At 38.1% G+C, this 23,282-nt stretch overlaps 1 protein-coding gene across 2 annotated transcripts in view; it reads right to left on the bottom strand.

Moving 5' to 3' along the window:
• Positions 1–2,102: 2,102 nt before the first annotated feature.
• The window catches only part of MMRN1 (multimerin 1), a 39,798-nt gene continuing 18,618 nt past the window's right edge, over positions 2,103–23,282 (bottom strand). For both annotated transcript variants that reach the window (XM_005517462.3, XM_088056930.1), the window contains exons 4-8: positions 20,915–21,019; positions 16,840–17,013; positions 10,410–12,389; positions 4,611–4,757; positions 2,103–3,470 (exon numbers count right to left, since the gene is read on the bottom strand). In XM_005517462.3, coding sequence (XP_005517519.2) covers positions 3,049–3,470; positions 4,611–4,757; positions 10,410–12,389; positions 16,840–17,013; positions 20,915–21,019 — 2,828 coding nt within the window. In that variant the 3' untranslated portion in view covers positions 2,103–3,048. The remainder of the gene's footprint in view (positions 3,471–4,610; positions 4,758–10,409; positions 12,390–16,839; positions 17,014–20,914; positions 21,020–23,282) is intronic.

The raw sequence follows: 23,282 nt of genomic DNA on the forward strand, positions 1-23,282 counted from the left end.
ACAGAGAAAAATAATTGAACAAAAACATCCCAGATGTAGGGACAGACAGCAATACCCACAAGACAGACCCAGGCAGGCCTGGGTTAGTAGGGGAGCTTGGCACGAGCTGTGCTGGCTATGCAGCTAGAAATGGTACGTGCGGAAAACCAGTCGCTGTCCTCAGCGTGAATTCCAAGCGTACGAGGGGCTGGGTTCAGCCGTAACTCACTTGGTAAAGGTGAGGAAATGATAATACAAACTCTGGAGTAAATTGGATGGGCTTGTCAGAGCCAGAGCAGACAAAATGTTGCCATGGTTATCGAGTCACCCAAATAAAGAGAACACTGTTCACTCCGAAGTACAAAGGCTCAGGCTGGCTTTGTGGTCCCTCACAAGGGCTGTGGGCAGAGATGAGCATTGAGATTTGCTGCCTGCTGTTATTAGGGAATGCAAATTCAGAGCATGAAGATGAAAGCAGAGGGGTGACAAAGTGCCTCAGGAGCCACCTATCCTGGTTGATGCCTAAAAAGTTCTCCTGGGATTTCAGACTGATTGTTTCCTATTCTGCATAATGGGTAGGCTGACTGATTTTATTGATCCTCAATTATTTTTCAGTGGTTCGCATTGTGAGTCCAGCCAGCTCAGGTACAGCCACAAGCCCATAAAATAAGCTTCAGTGACTGATACAAAACTATTTTCATAGTGAACAATCATATTAGTTTTTAAAAATAAAGTCAACAGTAATTAGTTTGAAGACATCTGAAGAAATATTCAAATGGATTGTTAAACAGTAAAAAAATGAGAGTATACTTTTAATACCATTTTCAAGTATTATTTTTTCCCATATTTTAAATACAATGAGAACTCATTTCAGTAGTATTCCTATTAGGGAAATCAGTCTTCTACGTGTTAGTCATACATATGTGGTGTTGATCAGAATTCTTACTTTACCCAAATCAATCTGTTGTTTGTGAGAGGAGAAAAAAAAAAGGGGGGGAGAAAAGACGAAAGAAAACCAGTACAACAACACAGAAATTATATGATTGCTGGAGGAAAACAGTGCCTGTGAAGATAAGGACCCAGCTTGAAGGATTTAGTGGGAAGGGCAGCAAGAAAGTCACATTAAAAGCGAGATGCAGTCTCTGGTGGGTCATTTGAATTTCATCTTCAGAGTAATTTTCATGCCATTTAGCCATAACAACAGCAGGAATAAAGGGGACTAAACACATTAAAGTGACAAAGTCATACAAGGAGGGATTGTGGTTTATATTAATTTGGTAACATTCAGTGATACAGTAAGCTGAGTTAGTGCCATGTCAAAGATACTGAGTATTTACAGAAAAAATATGGTATGCAACAGGAGAAAGGTCTGTAAGCACACTCATTCAGGGTCCACGGTACATTAAGAACCCATTAATTACAGAGAAGAAAGGATTCCTGGCCTCAGAAAAAACCTCAAAAAGAAGTGGGTTTGGATTGAAAACCTTCATCAGTTCTTAACTGTTGGTCCTTAACCACAAGCAATGATAAGATGCCCCCTGAAGTTGGAGGGACGCTGCGCAGTGCTGCACATTTCTGTTGTTCAGGTAGCCAGCACCCAGAGGCACATGGACACACTTCAGTACCGCTGCTTCTGGCGGGGAATGCTCGTTTCCATTTGGAACAACAAAAGCTACATGTGTGCTTCTGAGGGAAGATATTGTGGATTCTCTTATCCACATACAGCATGGCAGGAACTCAGTCATTTCATGGACATTCATCTTCAGATCTTGTAAGGTACATAAATAATACTAAGAAGAGACCTGAAGATTCCCATGTGTTTTTCAAGAATAGTTCCTTATAGTGGAAAACAAAATAATTCAGGGAGCTCCAAAACATTCTGTGCTTCAGTAGATTGGCACAGATCATAATTAGATTTTTCCAGCTGTTAAGAAAAGAGAGTGAGACAAACACAGAGACACAGAAAAACCTGGTCAAATATCATTAACAAAGGCAATAACCAGAAATAAACCTGGCCAGTCACAGCAGAGAACAGGATATCAAGAAACTGCAGCAGCCTGGGACTTTGCAAAGAATAAGAATAAAAACCTGAGGGTTTGTTTTTTCAGACAGTCAGGCATCAGTTCAAAATATTTGTTTATTGGATTGGTGCTTGAAAAATCACACGCAGACTGAAGTTCATTTAATCTTGCCATAGTAGTTAGTGAATATAATGCAGAAACAAATGAAATCATAGATTTATAGAACTCAAACTTAGAAAATACTTTGATTATATCATTTAATCTTGTGTACTTTATAGGTCAAATGCTAAAATCTGTGTGAAGCCAATATAACAATGTTTTCTTAAAACATATCACCCAAGGAAAATCCAGCTGTAGTTTAAATATTTCAAGCAGCAGAGAGAATCTACCAAATCCATTATGGTGTTTATCCTATGACTAATTAAACTGCTAAAAAGACCTTATTTCTAATCTGAATGTATTCCTCTTGGTTATTTTGCTACCAGATCCAAAAAACCTAGTTTATCATCATACTGGTTACATAAAAAAATAATGAATCAATTAAATACTGCCATAGCAAAGTATGTGGTGGATAATGGTATGCAAAATGAAAAAGAAATATATTTTTTCCAAACAGAATATATACACATGATTATCAATTGATATAATGAGCTAAGTAGTAACACAGCATCTGAGTCATCAAAATCTATCCATCACATGTGATTTGCAGTCAGGGTGTAAAGGAATGATCAAAACAAGCTTTCTCTTGAGAAGTGATTCTCAGCCATCTTGTCTAAGTATGTCTATGCAATGTAACAGCAGAACAGAATTAGATTTGTGCTTCCCAGTCATATTAATATGAGGAAGATGCTTTGTTTCCCCCCATCTCCAACCTGTGGACTCCTTGGGGTTGTGCACATGGCTACAATCAAAGAATATCTTGGAGGACCAGCACTAGAAAAGCCATTACATTGGGAAGCTTATTGCTGTTAAAGAAGCAAAGCATTTAAATTCAAAGCTAAATTCACCCACAGGTTGCTTCATTTGACTACCAGCTCACATTTGGGACTTAGGTACGATACAACAAGTAACCACTAAATGTAGTTACTGGTGGATACTTGGCTGGTATAGAGCCAGCTGCCAGTCTGAGCCAGACTTCCTGACCATAATTTAATTCTAATAAGGCATTTCCAGTAATTACTCTGTCAGTGTACTTGTTGTTATTAATATTTTCAGCCTGAAAAGTGAGTTTGTCTATTCCATCAATGACCAGATAGCCAGAGGCACGTGGACTAAATGATTCAATGGTATATTCAAAAACATAGACCCCCAGGTACGGAACATGGAACTTCCCAGTTGCTGGGGCAAATGAGGCACCATAGTTGACATCCAGATTGTTAAATCTGATGGGTCCTGGGGTTGTCATTCCATATGTATGAGAAGCAAAAAAAGCCACCATAGGTGCATATCGGTATGATCCTTTTGAAAAATCTGGAAAGGAAAAAAGAACAATTTCAAGTGATGTTACATTGTAGAAAGGCAACTTGGACTAGCCAGAAGACCAAATGCAGATTTTCGGATGTCACGTTATCATGTGGATGACAGAACTTGAGCAACTGAAACACAGTATTTCTGCATAAACACATCTTCTTATATTGTATAAAAAGTAATTTTCTTCACAATTAGTGCTAGGTGTATCCACCAGAGAAAAATTTAGCAACAGCAAGTGAACTTTATGTTAGTATATACTATGTTATCATTAAGGGAGCTTGCTTTCCACCCTACACCCCCTCCTAGTTTTCCCACCCCAGGATCTCTTTCATTGCTCTTGTGATTGAGCTAAAGCCAAGAATTTTGGCACAAATCTTAGACAAACAGTGAGGAGGTTTAGCACTCATGATGTTAAATGAGGGGATAAAAGTATATGGGCTTCTCTTCAAGCTGAGCCTGTACACTATCATTCCCTGCTCCTGTAAAAATGATTTAATTCACTATTCATATGCCGTCATGAGTAAAAATCAGGCTGATTTTTATGACTGCTGAAAGATGCATAAAATTCACATTCCATGTGGCCTGGGTGGAAATTATTTATTTGTTTTCTGGACTGAATAAGCATAATTTTCACTTTTTTTTTTTTTTCTTTTTCTTTTGAAATCTTTCAAGGGTTGCATCCTTTGTTGATGAAAGCCAGAGGCAGGCCTAAAATGATTCCTTGAGGGCACAGTCCTGCACATCCTGGTAGCTACTAGTATTTATAGAACATTTATGGCTGCATTGAAGCTAGCATTTCCCAGTGATGTGATTTTACCTCCCAATTCAAAATCCATGACATCGTGTTCAAATCCATCTAATGCACGCCCTCCTAACTCTGCACATCTCATCAGGGAGCTTTCCAGCTATTGTGGCAGGTCCCAAACCAATTTAATCCCATCATCTGGTCATATTAAAAAAGAGATCACGAGTCACCCATGGGGACTGATGTCTTCAGCACCAAAACACAGGGCTATGCTGCTTGAGTTGTCACTCATCAAAGTGAAACGCGAGACCTCTGACCAGCAAATGCTCTGTAATTAGGCCTTGGGGCAGATGCCTGGACTGATTCTGTATTGCACAGCTAAATTCTGTACTTGCCAACACTCAGGGAGTTGTCATTCACCAGCTTCACACTACAGTTGACTCCTCCAAAGGGGTGGCGACAGGCACAGACAAAACTCTGTCTGTCATTGACACAGGTTCCTCCATTCTGGCACGGAGAACTGGCACACGCTGAAAACTGTCCTGTGAAAGAGAGCGAGGAAAACCAACAGCCTCAGTTGTAATGTCGTGACAGTGACACCTCCTAAGTGTGCAGTATTTTGGAAAGGCTCTTTGTCAATTCACAATTTCTGCTGAAGTTCTTTGTGAAGGCCAACTTCAGATCCAGCCCAGCTTCCCTCTTTACCTGAACACAGCATACCCTCAGCTGTTCTCTAAGATATTCAAGATTAGCTGCGAATTCTGAGTTCTAGTGGTCTCAGAGGATCACGTACATAGAAGATCATCCAAAGAAGTTAGATCAGGCTGCTCTTTCTGGACTGAGCCATCTTATCTTTCGCTGTACTAGAAAAGATTTTGTACTGCTGGTGCACAGGTTGGACTGTTTTGTCTATGACATTTTTCATCCAGGCATGTAACAAACATTGCACGAGAGTCAGGGTCCTGGTGATGAAGGGTTCTAAATGCTATCCCAGACACTTCAAGTACTTGTCCATAAATAAGTTCCGAATTCCAGTATATCTACAAAGGTCGATGCAGAAGTTTTGTATTGCAAGCAAGAAAAGTTATACCAAACAGGTGGCTTTGCAGAGCACCCTGACTGAGGATATCCTAGGCTCTGTCCCCAGTCAGGTATGAGCTGGCCAAATTACACTTAACCAATACAGAGAAATCTTTCGGGCCAGTGCTGCTGGGCTCTGAAACATAACTACTGAGTGTAATTGAATAATGTGTTGTCATAGCAGTTTTTTGGGGGGGAGAAAATTCAGGTCACATTAAAAATTAAATATTGCTATGAAAAATTCTGAACACAAAGCATTCCCAAACCACATATTTATTTTTGCTTTCTCTTGGTTTGGTCAAATAAAAGCCAGATATTTTAGAAAATAAACCTTTTCTTTGCCAGGAATTACCAGCAGAACTCTGGAAAGAGAACCCCACACAGTCCTGTTAGGGAAAATCTAACTTTGGTAGGTCAGAAATGAAGAAGGCTTGCATAAAGGCATCTAGTTATTGCCAGGAAAATGCTGACCTGGATTTCACATAGATAGTTCAGTAATTCCAGTGTTATCTTCATTTTCCCAACCAGATATTTCACAGACTGCTGCATTAAGGCAAACTGTTTCTGTGTGATATTTTTGTTCAGTGAGCAGAATGCCGAGGCACATTGTACAGTGACACTTGAATTTGCTCTGATATAGCATATGGATTTATAAACACAACAGTCATTCTTTTCACAGAAAATTATGTCTATTCTGTAATGTCTGAAATAAAGCAATTTAGGACTGTCATGACTGGGGTCACAGCACAGGCAACTGGACATGAGAAAATAATGGTTTCCTTCTCAGATTTGCTACATCCTTCATGGAAGTTATTTTTCACTCACATTTACCAAGCACCCACAACATTTCACTGATATTTACCAAGCATCCACATATTTACCAAGTGTCAAAGAAAAGCAGAAAGGAAGGAAAAGAGCTGATTGTGCTGACTGTATCATACTCCCAAAACAAAAGCTTCCTGTAAGAACACAGCAGTCTCTCTGCTAATTGGCCTCTACTTATCATAAACAAGAAGTAAACCCAAGAAACAGGAAAAAGATCACTAAAGGAAATGATAATGAGATTGAGACTAGCATTTTGGAAGTCTGCTGTGGAGTGATTCTGCCCGAACTTAACCTTGGAGTTAATTCAAATTCAGACATAGCTTTATCTACATTAAATTAACCCTCTCGGTGAAGCACTGCTTAACAGCAACAGGGAAGCTCCTCCATTTCCTAGAACAGAAGAAGTTGTGTGGGGGTTTGAGTCAAATTAGGATTTTCAGTGCAAGAGGCAAATGCTGCAGGTCTCCATTGTGCCAATCATCTCTTTGTAATTATGCTACAATAGCATCTTTCTGCTATCATTTCTGGCTTCTCCTCTGCCCAGTATTTTCTCTTTTCTTGCTGAAGAGTGTCCTGAGAAACTATAGCTGAATTATCTCCTTGGGGTAAAAAGGCCAGAAGGTTCAGGTTAGGAAAGGATATCCCACTAAAGCAAATATTTTACTGTTAATTAATGTTTCACAACATGGTAGTATAGATGAGTAAAAGAGAGAGAGACTATAAATTAAAGGCTTGAATTGTCACTATTACTAGCAGAAAATAAAATGTAGTTGCTAATTACACTTGGTATGGTAGTAATGAGAAGAGCCAGTTAATGCTCAGTTTTGCTACTCTTTGAGAGGGCAGAAAGCCAGACGCTCTTTTGGGAAATAGACTGCCAATGCTGTGCAAACAAATCTCAAACAAATAATGAAGCTCTGTCAGTATCTACTGGGGTGTTGTTAGAAGCAAAACAAATATTCAGCAATTTAATGGTCTCCTTATGGAAAGGTTTGACTCCAGTAGCTCAGTGTGGAAATTCTTCTGACCAGAAGGTAACCTAAAAACATATTCTCAGCATTCAGTTACCAGTACCTGCTTCTCAGGAAGCCCTAGGAGACTGGAAGAGTGGGGGAATCTACTGAACCACCCTGCTTGCACAGGGTCAAACTGGTTGCCAGCCTATGATTAATCACCTTTGTCTCAGCACTCTGACAGTGGGCAAAAGGCAAGGAGAGGGCTTGCCCTCCAGTTTTGGGTGGGGCAGAGCCTCATGGCCTATCTGAGCTACTTGAACTTTAGCAATGCTGTTTCTCTGTTAAGCAGAGGTATCTAATTATTCCAGTGTGATGATGTTAGGCTCACCAAATTAAAAACAACACAACAGTTTCATCAAGCCATTAGCCTAAAAAGTAAATATGTAAATTTGAAGTGTATGTCACCAAGCTGAATTGGAATAACCAACTCATTTGTGCAGTTAAAACACAAGATGGAAAAGATTTGAATAGGCTAATGTCACTTGAAATTAATGCTTGAATGATAAAGCAACAATGGGAGCTTGCATTTCTGTTAGGAGTTAAAAATCTTGTGATAACAAAATCAGTAATAAGACACAAAGAAAGTACGAATGAAATGGAATTACCTCTCACACAGGTGCACTCTTTAAAATACATGAATATAACACAGCTTGACTCTCAGTTATTCATGTTGATGGGAGGGTGGCATAATCTGAATAAAGCAAAACCCACAACTAACACAAGACATGCAACAAGAGAGTACATTCACATTTGGAAAGCACAGCAGCCTCTAGACTCATTATAGAACAGCACTGATAGCAACAGGAAAATAGGAGCTGAGCTAAACTGCCCTCACACTGCACCACACATTTCTACAGGAGAAGTGCATTGGAAAGTAGGACCAGTCATAACCCAAACTCAAGACTAATTAAGAGTTACTTTAATGTTGTCATCTCCTCTTAGATATTTAAACTGTCTTAAGAAAATCACTTTTTTATCCACCCTGAGTTGCTGTTACAGTCAGTGTCAGGTGAAGTGTTGGTGCTTTCACCCCTCATACACGTATTGCAGCCTCTACTTGATGAGGAACTTTTCTTTAGTTCATTCCACAATATGGGAAGTCTGCAAGGTTTTATATCCCTGCATATGCAATGCAAACTCACATTGCTTTCTTCTGATTTCAACTAATTACATTGGAAAGTATTACATCAGGGTCAAATCCTGAGCATATTAAAGCAAATTAAACTACTAACGTGTTAAAGTTCAAATATTGAACATATTGGAGTCAATAAAAATTGTCATTCACCTCTTTCTAGAATTCTATTATTTTTTTTAGCTGAAAAAGGAAATCTAAGATTAAATACATTTTATAATTAGCCAATTATGCCTTAGAATTTCTTCAAGAAATTTTAGCAGAGGCAGCACAAAACTCTGGTGGTGTCCTAGAACTTGCGAGAAAAAGCTTTCATGGAGAAGTAAAATCTACCCAGGCAGAAGATGGATATTTGTTAATTAGGGTAATGGTTTTGCTTCTTTAACTTACAGAAATATAATGTATGGCTTTGCTAAGCATGAAATTTAGTAAGTACAAAATCTCATTACCAATGGAAAAGTCAGCATAAACATTGCTATGTACAAACCTCATATAAAAATAAGGCTTCTCAACACCTGCAAAGAGCTGCACTTCCTCTAAGTGAGCATATACTCAATGCTATCAAGAAAGTTATTTGTTAAAATTGAGTATAAATAATAAATGGGAAAGACATTAATTCATCAATATGAAGTGAAAACCAGAGCAGTTGGCACCTTCCTGTGCTCCAGGCAGGTAGCACTAGTGATATTTTCCAACAAAGTACATGGTGTGGCAAGGATAAAAGACATCTCTCATTTTCTCTTAATTTCAAATTTGAACAAAGATTTTGAATTACCATCCTGTGCAGTGCCAGTAACAGATATAAAACAAAAATGACTGAGGAAGAATTGCAATTCTGAATAGCAAAATATTCAAATTGCTTCATGCATTCTTAAGTGTGATTGCCTCTTCTAGCAGCTGTGTCCCCTCTCTAACTGAAAAGATAACCAAGGACTGAAATCCTTCAGTGGGAATGACTCATCAGAAACCAAGCCACTCATGGGATTATGGCTTTACAAAGGATCCTTTCCATTGATCACTGAGAAATGCTGTCCCTGAGACAGGAAGAGATGAAGAAGCAAATTGCAAAGGAAAGAAAAAAAACATGTAGAGGGAAAAGGAGATCTCCCATGGCCTTAGCCCATGAAAAAGAGTAATAACTTTTACCACCTCTACATCTGCTTGCAATAGGGACCAAATAGTGGTTTAGAAATGTTCATAACTTTAAGAGCATTTTACCAAAAATGTCTGGATCTTCAAGAGTATCTGGACATGTCCCTGTCATTAAGAAATCTGTCTAATTTTAGTGTGAATTAGAGTCATCTCAGTATTTTGAGTCACTCATCCACCCTTCATTTCTGTATTGTGCCAGAAATTATACTTCCATAAAACATTGTCCTGTGCTATTGATTTTCATTCAAGTATGATTGCAGAAGTCACAACTCAAAGACTTTGTACTTCTGTGAATTCATTCGTAATTCATTTCACATGATGGCATTTGAATTTAACTTCAGAAGCAGATCACACTCAAAAGTTTCTTTTTAAGAATGGCAGCTCCTGCTTAGCTGAACTGCTCTCCAGTTGGACTGGAGCCAAATTTACTTTATTGGCTGGATTCCTGCTTTTTCAGGAACACACTGCTGTAACTGCACTTCTCAATGAAGTCCTGAAGGAGCCAGCAAAAGCCTCATTACTGTCATTTTTGTTCCCTTGCTTCAGGTTTTTGATACCTTTCTTCCCTGCTGATGCTGCAAAGTACTGACACAACTCCATATTTCTCTCCCAGCTTGCATACTTTTTTTCTACTGAAATTTCTAATTGAGATGAATTATTCTTTAGATTTTGTCCAAACAATCAGTAACTTTTCAAAGGTCAGGTTCTCAGCTGAGAACATGTATATATACATGTGTTTGCATGTATATACACCTTAAACTGACCAGATGGGAATCTATTAAGGAAAATTAAATGGAGTGCAAAATCTCACAAGCAAAATAAATTCTATTGTAAGCAAGAGATTAATCTCAGGTTCCTCTGAAACACCCTTTACAGCAGTCTTTAGACTTTTTATTTACTCAGTCATGTTCTGCCACTCAGTTCATCACAATGGTTACATAAGTCTTTATAAAACATACCTTGACTTTTAGTAGAGTAAAATGCATTACCTGGATCTATTGCATTATCTGTGTTTCTCTGGCTTCGGCTTGCCAGGCTCGTGGTGGCATTTCCTGCCACTTTTTTTGCTGGGGAGGGTTTCTTTATAACTGGTTTCAGCTGCTTCTGAAGTTTGGTGATATTGTTCATTGCATTTACCATTGATGTGTCAACATGCTGGGTTAAATTTGTCAAAATAGTTCCTGCTTTTACTTCAAGCACAGTTTCAATGAGCTCCTTGAGGCCTCTCTGCAGCAGGGGGATATCTGGCTGAGCCAATTTAATTAGCACAGGTATGCTTGCGTTCACTTTCTGGATGCCGCTGTTGGCATCCTGGCACAGCCCCCAGGCCTCATGAGAAGTCTTGTTCACAAGTGGAATGACATTTGAGAAACGGATCGACTTGGCTTCCAGGGCCTTGATCCTGGAACTCAGTGCCTGGAGCTGAAGTGAGAACAGCTGTTCTTTCTCTGCTGAGGCAGCTTTGGTTGTTTTTATTGAAACACAGTTGTTTGCCAAAAACTTGGAAATTTTTGACTCTACATTCAGAAGGCGAACTTCATGGTCCTTTGAACCCTCCACAGAGTCAAATAGTTTTTCTTCCAGGTGGCTGATATCTTGTTGCTGCTTTTCCACTTTTGATGATGTATCATTTAAAATATAGAAAACTCTACTGAAATTGTGAAGGATAGTTTTGTCAGACTCCTTGTAAGGAAGATCAGAAAGAGATGATGCTACTTGTGATGTAATTTGGTATCTCTTGCTATAAAGCAGTGACTGGAGGGATTCATTCAAATGTTGGAACTGGGGAATAAAGGCCAGAAGGCTGTCCAGTTCCTCAGCTCTGCCACAGCAAACTTCAGTCTCATTTCTTAGAGCATGTAGCATGTCTTTCAGTACATAATTATCTTGAATAGAATCAATAGCACTGTTTACTACTATCATGGTCTTGTTTATTCCATCTTCTATTTCCATGGAGCATTCATTAACACGACTCTCAAACAGTTCCTGATAAGCCTGAGATTCATTTTTAAGTCCTTCCTGAGTTTTAGAAAGTTCCTTAATTTCAGAGCTGATTCTGTTAATGACAACAGTGAGGTTTTCAAGTTTCTCTTTGAATTCTTTAGCTTGGATTTGTTGCTCATACTCTGAAGTCAGACTAAAAGGTATCCCTTGTTCAATCAAGGGTTGCAGGATCTCCATATCATAGCACAAGTCATTAATTTGCTCATTCATTCTGTCCATCCTATTGCCCAATGGAAGGAACACATCAGAGATACTCTTGTTTAGAGCAATCACACTCTCTTGAACTGCTGCCAGCTGTGCTTGGAAATCTGTCCTGCTCTCTGACAACATGTCATCACAGACCCCCAGAACAGAGTCTCTCTGAATTTCCAGTGCAACACTGAGATTGCTGATCTTGCTATCTTGGACTCTTAAGTCATCATAGATCTCCAGCATCATCGTGCCTTGTCTCCTTACTTTCTCATGCAGTGTGATCACGTACTCTGAAATGTTGTACTCCATGACTTTGTCTACTGAGGGGAGGTTTTGTCTTGAAGACTGCTCAGCTGATAACAGTTGTTCATGAGCATCTCTCATTTCAGTAAGTGTCCTGTTTAAAGACTGATAATAAATTGCACTTCTGGACTGTTGATGTTCCAAGTTAACTTCCAAGGACTTCTGCTTTTCTCGTAAAGCTTTCATAGGCTTGTCACAAGTGAGGGCCATTTCCTCTCTAATCTGCACCATATGACTCTTCAGCTCCAGAATGTCAATCTCTGTTGGCCCACTGTTTTTCTCCTGAGCAAATTTATTTTGGGTTTCATTCAGTTGCTTGATTAATTCTTTCGTATTTTCAAGGTCACCTGACATACTAGACACAGTCTTGAAAATTTGAGCCATGCTCTCTTGCATTTCATTTTGAAATACTTGAAAGTTTTCTCCAACTATGTCTTTGATTAAGCCACTAATACTTCTGGATTTGAGACCTTTAGGGGAAAAGAAAAATATGAAAACAGTCAAATCAACTGTGTTAGTTGCATCTAAGTTTTCCCACAGTGTGAGCAACCACAGTGCTGCACAGAGGTGAAACACATGCCTGCCCCAATTTACCCACATATGAGTAAAATATGCAGCTGAAGAATGTAGAGGATGCTTACAGTTCATATACAGCTATAGTGTTTGAGGATTCATCCCTGTTTCTACTGAAATCAGTGGGGCTTTTTTTATTATTTTGAAAGGGCAAGCTCAAACTCTCGATGTGGTATCAACTTTGACCTGCTACTTAAGCTTTTTCTGAGCACTGAAAGGAGGAGATCTGTGTGCTTTTGTGGCTTGCTCATAAAGAATGATGTGTCCTTTCTCCACTAGAAAAGTAAGGCAAAAAAAAAATCTGCTATACAACATTATGGCCAAGAAATGAAAGCAGATATTATTACATTCCTACTGTACTGTATGTGCCTAGGTGATGATGCAACACATCATTGTGAAAAGGAAGCAAAATAAAAAGAATAGGTTTATTGAACAGCTAAAGCCACAATGGCTGCAAAATGCAGGTATTTTAAAGGCAGAAACTTAAAGTCTTGCATACTACAACTCCTTAAATAGCTCCTAGGAATTCTGATCCTAAAAAGCACTAGGCAGAAGTGAATTCTGCCCCAATGAGCAACTTGAAAATATGTTTCCCATATAGCCTTAGAGAGGTCAAGACAAGCATAAAAGTGTTCTACATAATATATTTCAATCAATTAGAGCAGTAGTTCTGCTCTGGTGTGAGATTAGAAGGAATTTTATTAATTTATTCTCCAAAGGTAGCTCCTCTGTCCAACTAAAACACTGAAGTATTCTTTGCACAATTTTCATCAACCCAAAGAACATTTGCAGCCAGTCTGTGATATAATGATTCAGCTCTTCAACCTCTACAATGTCTCAGTGACCACAGGTTCTCTGATTAAAACTGTATTGATAAAGGCAGAAATTATATGTTCCTTTCTTCCATTTTTTTTCCTCAATTAATTCTACATCCTGGAATATATTTCTTTAACTAAAACACTGAGGCATGTTTTGAAAACTTGAAGGTACATTCTCAGCAAGTACAGTAAAAAATCAGGGAATCAGACCCAAGTTTGCTAGCCCAGGAAAGAGCCACATCAGACATCTAACATGAAGATTCCTAAGAATTAAATTCCATTATTGTCAACTGAGGTCCAAAATGTCCCAGCAATTTTACATGAAGTGTAATAAACCACAGTGATAATACTGACATTACCTTTATCATCTTCCTTTTATCTACCTAAAAAGCAAGTCAATACATGTACATGAATATGGACGTGTATCTGAACACTGAAATATCTGAGAATAAAGGCATCCTGGCAGCTGGGAGGAAAAACCAAGATATGAACCAAGGTAAAAAACTGACATGTAGAAAAACCATTCCAAGTGATGATTTGGTCAGATTACTTTATGATGCTGAAAAATGTTCTGTGCTCTGACACACAATGAGCTGTGAAGAAAAATTTAATGGCTGTGGAAAGAACCAAGATTACTCTAAACCTTTTGTGAGGAATCAATTAAATTTGTTCATCTCAGCAACAAATCTTGATAACAGACCATTCATCTGAAAGAGGTGTCCCAGAGGGTCTATACCGACCTTTTCTTTCTGTGACAGCCAAGAAGGTGCCAGCCTCCCTCTCTGCTATTCCAGCTCCATGTAGTTGGATAGTGAGTGTAGTACAGAGCTCAGCTCTGGTTTTCAGGTGTTCCGGCTCCCAGGGGAGTGTGGAGCCTGATAAACCAGACAGCTTTGGATTTGTCTCTACCCTGCTTTCTGGCTAGGAAAACTGGGTTGCTCATAAACAGTGCAGCAGAGGCTATGTGAGCACACTCGTCCACACAAAGACCTGACCCAGACTTGGTGACAACTGGGTATATTGTTAAGCTTGAGCTGCAAATCCATGTGTGCACTCATGGATATAACTCAATTTCTCTGTTGCTCATTTTGAAATAGAAAGGTACAAACTACCTGTGAACGTTAAAGATCTCTTGCACTTTTTATGAGATAATAAATTTTAATGTTAGCTTCCTGCCTGAAAACCAAAGGGTGTAATTACTCTGTGTCAACATATATTCTCTTTGCAGTTTCAATTATTTGAAGAATAATGTGCAAAAAATAAATGTATGTACACAGGAAACTGAACTGAGGTTATATATGCAGCTGTAAATGACATTTCTGACTTGGAAGTGATTAACACTCCATTATTGAGTTCATTTTGAAAGGAGTGTACATTTTAATAATGAAGAGGAAAGGTGTGTATTAAATACAGAGTTAAAGGAGGAAGAAAAGAATAGCTGGAATTAAGCAGAGTTTCTTAAATTAAAAAGAGCACAAAATTATTTTCCCTAAGTAACAAATGGGAACATCTGAGTACTGAAAGCAATTTTTAAAATGCCCTGCAGCTTTCATTAACAAAATAGAGAAGCATATCAGTTACTCCAGTGAGTGTTGCTCTCTAGCAACAGATGACATGTTTGTGTCACCAAAGTCATATATGAAACCAAGAGTTAAAGACTTTTTAAACTGTATTGAATTGTTTGGTCACAGAATCGCACCAAACAAACCCTGATAAAAAGCCTGGCAGAATATTAGAATTTCTGTGATAAGAAAAAAGGTGATGTATGGACTGTGAGCAAAGGACCTGGCACAACAGCAGGAAAGTGGAAAAGTAGGTGAAGAAGTAAAATATCTGAATAGCATGAAGCAACATGCTATTGTTAGTTTCAACAGACTTCACTGTGCTTCAAAAGCAGATTGCTTCAGGATGGCATTGGTACTGGGAAAGTTATGGTTTGCTTCAGATGAGCTTCTAAGAGTAACTTTTAGCAAGGTAGAGAGGCCAGTGTTAGAGGACAGTATGGAAGATCCTTTCAGGTCCTGCTACTTTGGGATGCTGTTTATGCATTTGAGTACAACAGACTGATATTTCCTGGACAGAAACTGCACTTGCCATTTGTCAAGCCAACAGACAACAACCTTTCCTTTCTCCCCTCCTTTTCTGCTGTTTACCTATGTAGAAACCAAGAAGTACCTGTGCCGGAATGCTCATAATCTAGAGCCAAGAAATGTAGTTGATAACACCTTTTTCATTGGAGCTACTTGATTAGGAGATAGACTGAGAAAATAAATCAAAAAAAGGACATGAGCTGGAGAAACAATAAAGGCTTGAAGCACATTTTCAAAGAAGGGGGCATTTTGAACAGCACATTTTAATTAAGACTTAGACCCTGAAATACAGTTAGGGAGTGCAGAAGCAGAAACACAGGATGCTAAAAAACACTTCTTAGACTAGCATGAAAATGACAGCTAGAACAAGTGAAATATAAAATAAGAATGAGGAGAAAGCAGAAAGGAAATGGAAAGTATTCAAAGACAAATTAAATGTGCATCCAAAGGTCAAGAATGCCATCTAGCAATATGTGGAGAGGTGAAAGCAGGTCACCGATCAAGAGATGGAATAAACCTGCATACAAGAGAGCCATCTAGCATGTGGCAGGAACAGCTCAGGAGACAGAAGACTGAAAATACAAAACATGGGACCCAACTTCATAGATTTGAGTGAGATAAAAAAACCACTTATTGTTTCATTACGTTTTATCTCAATGCAAAGAACTCCAGAACATCTGTTCTATTTTTAAATAATAGAAAAGTCCTCTGGATTCTCAAGTGTAAAATACGGTTTGGGGAATATTCCTGAAAATGAGAAAAATATTGCACATTGAGGAAATAAAAGTTTCAGTCTGAATCTGCTTGTTAAGCAACACTTTTAGCTGGGTAACACACAGATCTTGCTTCAGCACTCACAATGGATGGGTGCATAATTCTGCTGCTGAGGATCTGCCCAGGCTCCTGATCTCTAGCTGTGTCTTTCTCATATACTGAACACGAGTACAGGTGTTTATCAAAGATAGCCTAACACAATCAGGGACAAATTATTCAGCAGAATGTTTGCTGTATTATAAATACAACCATCAAAGAATTCCTTATAGTTTGCCCTGTGTGTGTGAATTATGTATTAAAGTACATTAGTTAGATTTGGTAACAAAACAAATACTACATCCTTTAGTGGCTGCCAGATAAACAAAAACAGACTTAGGAATATTTGCAGATGCTCTAAGTAAATGAAAATGCCTTGATAGTGGCTTAACCCACCATATAGTTGATGAAACATCCAAGAATATATTTTTTTGTCACTATGAAAGGCACCATAGCAAATGTTGAAATAAACAATTCCCCTCTTACAAAATGAAATTTTTAAAATGAGTTCTCCCCACAAGTGTTCAGTTATAGAATAGGACAGTCTAGGATGATTTTTAGCTTTTTTTTTTTTTGTTCCCTGCCACATCTAACAGAGTGAGTGATTACATTAATTTATTTTTTTTTACCTTTTAGAAAGGACTGGAAGTCTCTGCCCTTATCTTCATTGATTTTGCCTTCCAGAGAAGAAAGCATCTTGCTCACATCATTCATTGCAGCAGCAATGCTGTCAACCTTCTTCTGTAGAAAAGTCAGTTTCATCTCCTGACTGCTAATCTTCTCGTTCATTTTCTGAAATAGGGCTTGGTCAGGAAACAAAATGAGAAAAAACCCAACAAGTATTGTTAAACATTGTGGAGCGAATAAAAAAGAAGGTATAATTGACTGAGAGACATTAGCTAAAAGTGGGGTGAAAAGTTTCTGAATTTTTAGTTTTGAGTGAATCATCTTGATTTTTGTCATGTATCATGTATTAGTGAGACTCAGCAGCACAGCAGTTACTAATTACTGAAGCATATGTATCCATTATAAAGTATTTATGATTCTACAAGAGTATTCTGAATAGTTAGCTTATTTTAATCAACATCATTCCATTCTTCCTTCACCTAGCACCCTACAGGGTATTCAGTTAACTCTCATTTAGTCAATCTCCTTTAACACAATCACAAAAGCATTAATTTTTACTTAGCATTTATAACACAACTTCATGAATTTGCAAGGCTTGTGTCTCAAGGAATACATCGTCTTTCAGTTGTTTGGTTCAAAATAAAGACTTGTTCAACACAGCAGCAAGGCAGAAAAACAGCTAATAAATTATTTTGGAATAATGATTAGTCTATCATTAAAAATAGAAGCTTAACCTACAAAATCAAGTTTCTTTTAAAATCTACCCAAATTGTTCTTGACACCCATAGTCTCCTCAGAAATAAAAAGGCCTAGATAGATGCTTTAAAGATAGGCATTGGTGAAGAATGCCTTGATGTTGAAAATTAGGACTCCACATGACTTCAGCCAGTCAACTGAGTTTGATGGGTGACAGGTATCAAACTTAGTCTGTTGTGGGAAACAGTAAAAGTAAGAAGACTTTCAGAAGCTGTGAAAACATGCCTCAGAAAAGAAAAAACAGAGAACTTAGAGCTAGCTGCAGCTGCAAAGCCTGAAAGTAAAGAAGATACAATAATACAATACAATAATACAAGGACATGAAACAATAGTTGACTTTTTAGGCTTGGCTAAGATAGACCTTAAGGCTGCAGAAAAATATGCTTACCAAGATAGTAGAAAGTTTTAAGCTTAACAACGGAGTATTGTGTATTGTTAATAGAAAGCACACAAACAAGCATTGTTTGAAGCAGGTGTATGTGTGCTTTTAGTGATTGGCTAGAACAATTGTCTGTAAGCTTTAGCAATATGTTATTGGCTGAAAAACTTTTAAAATGTTCTGTAACAAAGAGATTTTTGGCTGCTTGTGGCAGATGTGAGCTTGTGCCATCTCCTGTGTCTATAACTGAGACTGGTGCCTGAAATAAAAGCTCATGATGCATCACCCAGCAGTCACATCCCACGTGTGAAAAATTAACCTTCAACAGTCTGGGATTTTCAGAAGATGCTGATAAAATCAGATGTTTGAATTCCTGTAAGAAAAGCTAGAAAACCTCCAACAATTCAGCCTAAATGGCCTATGTTAGGCATATGATCTGAGCTATACTATGACTCAAACTGCTATGGAAGAGATTCTTTAGCATTGTATACGAATATTTATTAGTGCAAGTTTACAGTACTGCTATTGATCCTTTGTCACTTTTCATTACAGCATCAGTGTCTACTGCTATGGCAGCAAACAGCTCTAATCAGAAATCCTGTCAAAGTACAGGGGCCTAAAGGCTTTAAAAACCCCAAGCAAGTAACATGCAAAAAGGCATATTCTTCTGATGACTTGTATTCCTTAAAATTCTAATATGTAGAGATACATACATACATATATGTAGAGATGCAGATGAAGCAGGCCAACACCCATTAGAATGATCTCCTGTAGAAGCATGGTGGTTGTAAAGGCCATACCAGTGAAAGCCTGGAGAGTAAGGCCCTTGTAAGTTAGGACCTCCAACTGTACTCTCTGCCTAAGGTATCTACTTACACAGATACTAAATTGTTTCTAACTCAACCACCTTGTTTAGACTCTGGCAATTCTTCTGACTGGCCATGCAAAGACACAGGCCATTGATAGACCTTTGTCTTCATAGTACTTTGCGAGAGACAAACAGGTCTGGACACTTCTGCTTCTGGTTGAATTGTTACTATGAAAAAGAGATTTGAATTCATTAGCTGCTCATGCACAGTCACCCAAACTGATAAATAACCTGCAGGGTGTAATGCTTTTTTTGGCTTGGTTTCTATCCTTTCCCACTGAGGGAGGAAGAGAAGTTAGATGAACCTGAAGGTGAGGTTTTATGCCTGAAAGTGGCATGGCTGCATCGTGGGAGCTGGAATCTGGCTTGTAGAGCCACAGCAGGTGCTGATGGAATGACGGACCAAGGCAGTCAGTCCTGGCCCCAGGCCGTGTTTGCCAGGTTGATGGCCCAAACAGGTATCTTTCTCTTTCTAGACTTACCCAATTTGATTTAAAAATAACTGAAAAGCAATTAACATGGAGGTTAGATATTCCAATTTCAGATTTATTTCTCAGAGCAGAATTCCTTCTAACAGAAGTGGCATGTCTCAGTGCTCTATTGATCAAGCTCACTTTTTCATAATAGCTCCTGTCTGATTTACTAAACATCCTCCTCCCTTCAGCCCTGAGAGTCTTGGTTGCTCACACAGTATTCACCAAGGCACAACAGCCTTGAAAATACCATTCTATATCTCCATGACAGATTCAATCCTTCTCTCTCTTTTTCTTTCTGTCTATAAAGATCTAAAATAAAGCACATATGTGCATATAAGCACATGCATGTGTAAAATCTCCATAAAACTCTGTGGCAATCTTAATTATGACATCCTGTTCTCTCAGCCCACAAGAAAGTATTTAAAACTGCAAAACAAAGACCTGAGAATACAATCTACCTTATTTATTTGCTTCAGTAAAATGTTTCTGGATATAGGCCAATAGGTGAATGACAACACCACCACAGCATGGAACAGATGATGGTTATACAAAAAGCCGATGCAGACAAAAATAGCAGAAGCATCAATAGATTCAAAAGAAAAGGAAGGTAGTAAAAAAGTTCAAGGAATATACTCCCATTAAATAGTCCTTCACATCAGGGCCATTTTTGGCTCCTCACCATGAATAGTACATTTTTCAAGTAGGAAAGGGACAATCGAGACCCAAGTCACATGCTGCCTCCAAAAATCATGAACATTGCAGGATTTCTCCCAGAACAAAGCTGCCAGCAATTAGAAACCAAAATATGGAGAACTTTTTCACACAACAGTCATCTAACACAGGTTCTTGATATAGGTCACTATTTGAATAAATTTTTTTCATTACTGATCAGCTCTTACAAGTCTAATTTTTATGTACTTACTTCTGTGAGACAACACTGACATTATATTCCAAAAACATAATATCTAAATTATATAAAGTAAACACTATAATGAGCAAATGTATAAGGCAGCAAGAAATACTCTCAAGCATCTCTGGTATTAACGTTTAAACTCTCGCTGTGTTTCTTAGTTATTTGATCATCCTAGACACGGTAGCTTAAAACATGCCTGAGTTGCTCTTGTTAAGGTTTGAAACATCTTTGTACTGATTTTGAATAAAGAACCAATTTTGGTAAGAAAATATACAGCAATAATCACATATTCAGATAGTCAATAACTTCATTACATTTTCTTCTATGTGCAATGCTGGTCTATACTACTGCAGTTGGGCTGGGGTTTTTTCTTTGTTTATCAGCTTAATTTTCTTTTTTTTTTCTCCAGTTAATTAATTTATTATATTCAATAACATAATATTTAAACATTTCTATACTTCCCTGATTTTAATTTAGGCACAAAGCCATCTTTAATGTCTAACCTCTAGGACATTTAAATTCAGTATCTTCTGCCCATCTTTATCAAAAGAGCAAACCACTGCACCATGACTGATAGAAATTGACATTGCATTCAGGTCCCTCCAGTAAGCAGAGATTTTCCTCAAATTGTTTTTGCAGTGATCTCAGTGACTGGGTAGAGGTGAGAGCAGTTTTAACAACTGACCTGGCCCACTGGGGTCCTGCAGAGCTCCTGGTGTCCGCTCACTGTCACTATCACTTCTGCTGCTTTCAGCCTGGTTGCTGTGTATAACAGATTGCTTCTCTTGAGCTAGAAAAGGGGGGAAAAGGAAAGTAAAGGATGTGAATGAACCACAGAACATGATAATTGGGATGATTGCACAACATTTTTTTTTTCCTTATTCTGTACCAAAGCCTAATCATCCGCAGTGACTCTTATCTGCTTCATGCAGTGTGGGACCACATTGCTGAAGATGTTGACTGGCTTTATAAAAGTCTTCTCAAGATTCGCAGGGGCTGGTGTCAATATTAAAATGTCAAAATTTGCTTTATAATGAAGAGAATTTTTAAATGCCCAGGGCTAAAAATTCTCCAGGAATATATTAGAACAACATAAAAGAGCAGTTCGAAGACAATATAGAGACTGACAGCTGTAAAATTATTTAGGGATTTTTAATGGTTACAAAATTAACCAGGTTTGTTGAAACTGATTTTTGGGTTGGTTTTCCTTTGTTTTTTTTTTTAACAGATTGCACAGGCCTTCAACCCCAGAAATCTTACTACTAAACGCAATGGCGATATTACATTTTTGCAGCACCTAAAAAATAAAAAACAATTTCAAAACATAATCAAATTGTAAGTTCCAGCAAATAGCATCTGAGATTTATGACTGGCACCCATATAAAAAAATTCACAAAGGTGGCAATTTTGTAAGTCTTTTCTCTGGTGATGGCAGATGGGATTATCTGTGCTTATTTTACATTTCAGCCCAAAAGATCTGAAAGCAATTTTCAAATAACTGGACTAACATTACTATTAATTTAATAACACAGCTGGGAAAACTGAGGTCTAGCAAGCTAAGTGCCTTCACTCACAAAAAGTAATGAACTGATGAGATAACTGGGAACTGAACTGAGATTTCCATATTCCTGACATACATTCTCTAGCCATCAGGCTTAATGTTGTTGTTTTCATCTAATTATTTTTTTTAAAAAAAAACAAAATATGTGCAAATTAGGTAACAAATTTTCTAGCGTAAATTGATACAAATTTTTATATACTTGCTCAGGTCATGGAACATTTTGAAGTCAATGTTCCAGGAGGAGCATATCTAAGGAATACCACTAATGAGATTACCAACCTCTAGTACAGTACAAACAGAATAACTTGGGTATGGTGACATTATTTTACACCTCAAATATTAAAATCTAGTTTAGCCATAATGTGAGTTTCCAGGGAAACAGATTAAAATGCTGAGTCAAGAAATTCCCTGTTCCACATAGTTCATTTGCAGATAAATAGACTACAATGAGGATAAAATAAGGTGTTTAAGTTCTAAATTAAGGGTGTTGTAAAAATTAGGATAGGAGCTCAGAGGAAATTATCATGTGGACCAATAGTTTGATAGAACCTTTTGAAATTGCCTGATAAGAAATACAAAATCCTTAAATGGTTGTAATTTCAACAGCTTCTGTTATCTTTCTGTGGCATGGCTATTGACAGAAGCTAAACTCTTGCAATCAGCCCAACTCATTACACAGGATTTCTCAGGTGGTCTTGTGATAATACAATCTATGGCAAGGGAGACGGTTACTTGCCTGTGAACAAGACCAGCTGATCAATGTCCTTTAATTCTTTCATTTACTGGTCTTTCTGTTGCTCTAAATGCATTCACTGATATGGTTGGTTCTAAAGACATCACTTTTTTCTTTTTTTTTTATATATACTATCCACCTTATCTTTCATCCTCCCTAATAAATCAGTTGCCCCACATTCTAGAATACCCAAACCCTTACAGTTTTATTCACTCCTTAAGTTCCAAGGATACATATTTCCCCCCCCCAGTTCTTGTTTCACTAATGCTTTAAAATTGTTCAGGTAGGTAACATTATAGCTGTAAGACCAAGGACCTAGCATCTCTGTCAGAGCAAACCAGCCATAGAGCAAGCCCAAAGTGCACTGCACTGCCTCTGACAGCAGCAAGGACCGGAGCCAGCGACGTACACATGCACAAACCTCACCCACAGACCATCACACATTGTATGCTTATTAAATTTCACAGCAGTACAGGAAAGGTACTCTGCAAGTAGCATTAGAAATTCAGGCTTTTCATTTGTGAAACATTCAGAGGAGTCACTGGCAATATAGCTTCTCCTACATCATTCTTCCAGCATGGCTCAGGCATTTTCCAAAGGAATCACTCCAAGACATCATATGGTGATTACATTTATGTGCCCCTTATTCTCACAGCTGAGATTTCCCATTGTAGATGCTGGATAACAGCAGGCGTGATAGGAGCAACAGACCAAAAACCTAATACACATACTCTGTAGGGTAGAAATCGCCATCAAATG

The sequence above is a fragment of the Pseudopodoces humilis genome, chromosome 6 (genome assembly GCF_049639895.1).
Source record: "Pseudopodoces humilis isolate 2021_Gansu_Grassland_sample_001 chromosome 6, ASM4963989v1, whole genome shotgun sequence".
Classification (NCBI taxonomy): Eukaryota; Metazoa; Chordata; class Aves; order Passeriformes; family Paridae; genus Pseudopodoces; species Pseudopodoces humilis.